The sequence below is a fragment of the Myotis myotis genome, unplaced genomic scaffold (genome assembly GCF_014108235.1).
Source record: "Myotis myotis isolate mMyoMyo1 unplaced genomic scaffold, mMyoMyo1.p scaffold_m19_p_20, whole genome shotgun sequence".
Lineage (NCBI taxonomy): Eukaryota > Metazoa > Chordata > Mammalia > Chiroptera > Vespertilionidae > Myotis > Myotis myotis.
The window spans coordinates 14165690-14170637 of NW_023416325.1; the positions used below are offsets into that span (position 1 = coordinate 14165690).

At 57.4% G+C, this 4948-nt stretch overlaps 1 protein-coding gene across 1 annotated transcript; it reads left to right on the forward strand.

The window, feature by feature from the left end:
* Positions 1-2457: 2457 nt before the first annotated feature.
* On the forward strand, positions 2458-4494 carry HCAR1 (hydroxycarboxylic acid receptor 1). Its single transcript, XM_036354350.1, has one exon. It carries the CDS (start codon positions 2927-2929, stop codon positions 3944-3946), a length of 1020 nt encoding a protein of 339 aa, XP_036210243.1. The 5' UTR covers positions 2458-2926; the 3' UTR covers positions 3947-4494.
* The last annotated feature ends 454 nt before the right edge of the window (positions 4495-4948 follow it).

Here is a 4948-nt window from a genome sequence, read left to right on the forward strand (position 1 = left end):
AATAGCTAGAAGTCAAAATAAGATCAGTAATAAAACCTGGTATAAATTTTTTAAGACTATTTTTAAGAGCAGTTTCAGATTCTAAGCAAAAAAAAAAAAGATTTCCAGACGTTATCAACAATAGACTTTCAAAGAAACAGAAACCAACCTTTTCTTCCTTAATCCTCTGCCTTCTAGCTAATTCTACAGTCAAAGAGAAAGGGAAGGTGACTGAACCAGCAGGAAAGGATGAGGGGGAAAAAAGCAGGCGTTCCACAGGAAAGGGGAAGCACTGGTGTTTCCGAGAATCTCAACAGCTTCTGCTAACAGAGAATCAAGAAGAGTTTCCAGCCCTGGCCGGTGTGGAGCAGTGGATAGAGCTTCGGCCTGCGGACTGAAGGGTCCCGGGTTCAATTCTGGTCAAGGGCATGTGCCTTGGTTGTGGGCACATCCCCAGTGGGGGGTGTGCAGGAGGCAGCTGATCAATGTTTTTCTCTCATTGATGTTTCTAACTCACTATCCCTCTCCCTTCCTCTCTGTAAAAAATCAATAAAATATATATATTTTTAAAAAACAGTTTCCAGCCCTGGCCAGCGTGGAGCAGTGGATAGAGCGTCGGCCTGCGGACTGAAGGGTCCTGGGTTTGATTCCCGTCGGGGCACATGCCTGGGCTGCGGGCTCCATCGATCCCCAGTGTGCCATTGATCTTTCTCTCTTCTCTGTCCCTTCCTCCCTGAAATAAACAAAAACATATTTTTTTTAAAAAAGAAGAGTTTCCATTTGCTGACCCTATTAAGGCATTCCGAGTTACCCACCTGGCCTCCTCTTGGGGTGTTACAGCCTGTAACAGTCACCCCATTAGTCAACACCCTCTCACAGAATCACCACGCCCCAGAGTGAAAGAGGCTGCTGGGAGCTCCTATGAAAAGCAGGACGAGGCACCCAGATCCTTTGTCTATGCCCCTTCCGCCAAGATCACAGACTTTGTCTCCAAGCCCGCTTGGGTCAGTGGGAGAGCTAACTGTAGATGTTTGATGGACACACTGATTTAGTAGAAGTGACGAGGCGACCAAAGTGAGCAGGAAAGGGGCAGGAGAAAGATATTGGAAAGATACCACCTCTGAAGGGCCTGGTGTGACCTTTAACCAAGGGCCAAATCCCACAGAGACCAGGTCTGTGAATGAATGAAGTTGACCCGGTAATAGGGAGTGGTGGGGACTGTGGCAAAAGGGCCTGTCTAAAGGGGGCAGCTCTCTCAGCTGAAGCTCTTTGTTACTCTGTGGGCATGTTGGCCCAGTGTAGCCAGATCTCACCGTTTCCCAAAAGAGGCTGGAAATACAGGTTCTCATAGGACAGCCCAGGTTTTTAAAACATGTGGGCCACATCAAACTGGTTTCGAACCAGCTATGGCCCACAAGGCCATGTAGCTGTCACCTTAGCCAATGCAAGGGAGCTCATGCTGGCTTTTGGGGGGGAGGGGGGAGGAGGGGGCGTGGAAAGGGATATGATAACATCTGTACTTTAGAAAAATCCCAGTGCCGCGTGTGGGAGAGGCATTACAGGGAACGGACCAGAGGAGAGGAAACCAGTTGGGAAATGCAGCCCTTTCCTCAGCTGGGAGGTGGCAGGGGTCCAAGCGAGGCCGGCGGCTGTAGAGAAGGCTGATGGGGCGTCTGGGATTCAGGGGGAAGAATTCTATCTGCCTCTGGCACACGGCAGGCATTCCCTCGCTGGCTCCCTCTCCTCACCCCTTCCCTACACTGGGAGCCGAAGGCACAGGGCAGATAGATGATCTCAAAGACCAAAGGGACGGAAATTTTAGCAAAGACTCCGGCTGCAGCGCAGTCTAATTTTACCCACGGGTATTTTAGAGGTAGACCTCTCTTGACCAACTGCCCCAGCCCTCAGGCGCCCCCGCCAAATAAAAAACATATATATATCCCGGAGTTTGGTTCTGCGGAGCAGCCAGCGGGAAGCTGGGAGCCAAACCCTCTTCTGCAAACAGCAGAGGGAGGCCCGGCTCCCACACAGGCTGTGCCATGGAGACAGACCTCCGAGAAGTGGCTTGGGCTCATGTCACGGTCTTGCTGGTTGTGCAACCGGGTCACTTGTGTCCAGGGAGGGAGGCAAAGGGTAGGAGGTGGCGAGTGGAGGGGAGGGAAGGCCCACGCACTGCAAAGAAAACACTTTTTAAACGGCCCACAAGTGTGGCTTTGACCGCGTCTTTCCTCTGCCGACCCTTCTGGGTTTTGAGGGCAACGTTTTCGGGCGTGGGCACAGGAAATGGCCCTGCGCCTCCCTGGTTTTGCCTCTCTGGTTTTGGGCAGCGCCCCCGAGGGCCCCCTGGGATGAGTGAGAGGACGGGGGCAGTCAGGCAAAGGTTAGGGAGGGAAGCAAAGCGGAGGCCCCGGACGGACGGGAGGGCTCCCTCCGGGAAATGTTTGTATTCCTCCTCCGAAGGGAGGGAGGGAGGACAAACAAGCTCTTTTGGTGCCTCCCGGGCAGCCAGCTTTGCGCGCTCCGGCGCAGCGCCCGCGCGGAGCAAGAGCTGAGCGAGGCTTGCAAGGAGAACGCGTCTCCCGATTCCTCTCCAGCATGAACCGCGCGGGGCCTGCCCGCCGCTTCCCACCCATGGCCACGTCCCAAAGCCTTGCGGGGCCACGCGCTCGGGCTCTCGGGGAGACGGGCAGCTCGTGACCCGCGCTCTGGAGTCGGGACCTCCCTGAGGCTCCGGTTTCCCGGCTGAAGGTGCAGTTCTCCGTCGGTCCGCGTGTGCAGCGGCTGCATCCACCACCCACCTGTGCGCTCGGTGGGCACCTGCATCCCGGGGTTGAGGAAGTTAGAAAAACCAGCAGGGGAGTGGCGGCTTTCAGATAAACATCTGCGTCTCTGCGGGAGCCCCGGGAGACTCCGGAGCACTCACTCGCCCGCCCGCCGACCGTCCGCCATGGACAACGGGTCGTGCTGCCTCATCCAGGGGGACCCCATCTCGCAGGTGATGCCGCCGCTGCTGGTCCTGTTCTTCGTGCTGGGCGCCCTGGGCAACGGCATGGCCCTGTGCGGCTTCTGCTTCTGCATGAAGACCTGGAAGCCCAGCACCATCTACCTGTTCAACCTGGCGGTGGCCGACTTCCTCCTCATGGTCTGCCTGCCCTTTCGGACCGACTACTACCGCCGGGACCGGCGCTGGGCCTTCGGGGACGCGCCCTGCCGGCTGGTGCTCTTCATGCTGGCCATGAACCGGGCCGGCAGCATCGTCTTCCTCACCGTGGTGGCCGTGGACCGCTACTTCAAGGTGGTGCACCCGCACCACGTGGCCAACGCCATCTCCAACCGCACGGCGGCCGGCGTGGCCTGCGCGCTCTGGGCCGTGGTCATCGTGGGCACGCTGTACCTGCTGCTGGAAAACCACCTGTGCGCGCAGGGCGGGGCCGAGTCCTGCGAGAGCTTCATCATGGAGTCGGCCAACGGCTGGCACGACATCATGTTCCAGCTGGAGTTCTTCCTGCCGCTGGGCATCATCCTGTTCTGCTCCGCCCGGGTCGTCTGGAGCCTGCGGCGGCGGCAGCAGCTGGCCCGGCAGGCGCGCATGCGGAAGGCCACGCGCTTCATCGCCGTGGTGGCCGCCGTGTTCATCACCTGCTACCTGCCCAGCGTGTCGGCGCGGCTCTACTTCCTCTGCACCGTGCCCTCCAGCGTCTGCGACCCCGCGGTGCACACGGCCCTCCACGTGACCCTCAGCCTCACCTACATGAACAGCATGCTGGACCCCCTGGTGTATTACTTCTCCAGCCCCTCGTTCCCCAAGATCTACGCGAAGCTCAAGGTGCGCAGCCTGAGGCCCAAGCGTGCGGGCCGCCCCGGGGCGCAGAGGCGGGAGGAGATGCCCATTTCCAATCTCTGCCGCCAGAGCTGCACCGGCGGCGGCGTGGCCAACCACGTGCAGAGCCAACCTTGCCTGCCGTGAACCGGCGCTCAGACAGACGGACGGACAGACAGATGAACAAAAAAGGACAGGGTGGCGACTCAGAAGGACTCCCTGCTAAGGGGTATGGAGGGGGCTTTGGAAGGGCCGTCGCCCCCTCACTCTGCTGGAGACCAAGTTCAGGCCACTGTGCGTTTTGGGAAGGTGCCGGCTGAGAAGTGAGTGGGTTGATTACAGTGACAGGACATTGTGTGTGTATCAGGGGCCTGTGTATGCTGGGTGGAGGGTGTGTGTGGGGGGGGGGGGGGGGGGCGTCTGGGGAGGTTAGGAAGGGCTTGGCTCCTGTGTCATATTAACCGGTGGAGGAAGTAGGCACAAGTGTTTGAACCTGTCTTGTTCTCTCTCTCCCCCGGGGAGTCAGTGAACTTGATGACTTATCAGTATTTCCTATCCTTTGCCCTAAAACCCTTACTTGTCTTGGAAAAGAGCAACAGGACTAAGTCAGTACCTTTCTGTCGGGCCGAGTGAGGCTCTGCAGATTGGGATGTCTTGATTCCGATGCTTTTCGTCTTCACGGGAGGGAGGAGGAAGGGGGAGTGTGGGTGGGGGGAGGGACCCTCTGTTCATTTCTGGACTTCTCAGTAGCCCAAGAAGAAGGACAGCAAAACCATCCGCTCTGACCTCCTGGGAGCCCCCCATGTTTTCTGCAGCCTTTGCATTTCAAAGGACATGCTGTGGGGTATGTGTACCTGCCCTGGTTTTTCCGGGGGGAGCTGAGTGCTTGAAGAAAATCCCACTGGCTTTGGGGGGTGCCAAGTGCCCTGTGACTGCCTCTACCTGCTTGTTGTGTGAGTATGAGTTGAAATTACTCGTTTGTCCTCCGGCCTTTACTGAATTCACATTGTGTGCCAGACACCATGCTATGTCCCTTTTACCGGGAAGGTCGTTAGTCAACTCCAATAGGACAGCAAGGGTTTTTTTTTTTTTGGGGGGGGGGGTGAGGCAGAGAGGTTAATGACCCTCACCCTTTCAGTACAGTTCGTA

Coding starts and splice junctions, on each gene's coding strand:
- HCAR1 (XM_036354350.1), top strand. CDS start 2,927: ATGGACAACGGGTCGTGCTGCCTCATCCAGGGGGACCCCATCTCGCAG.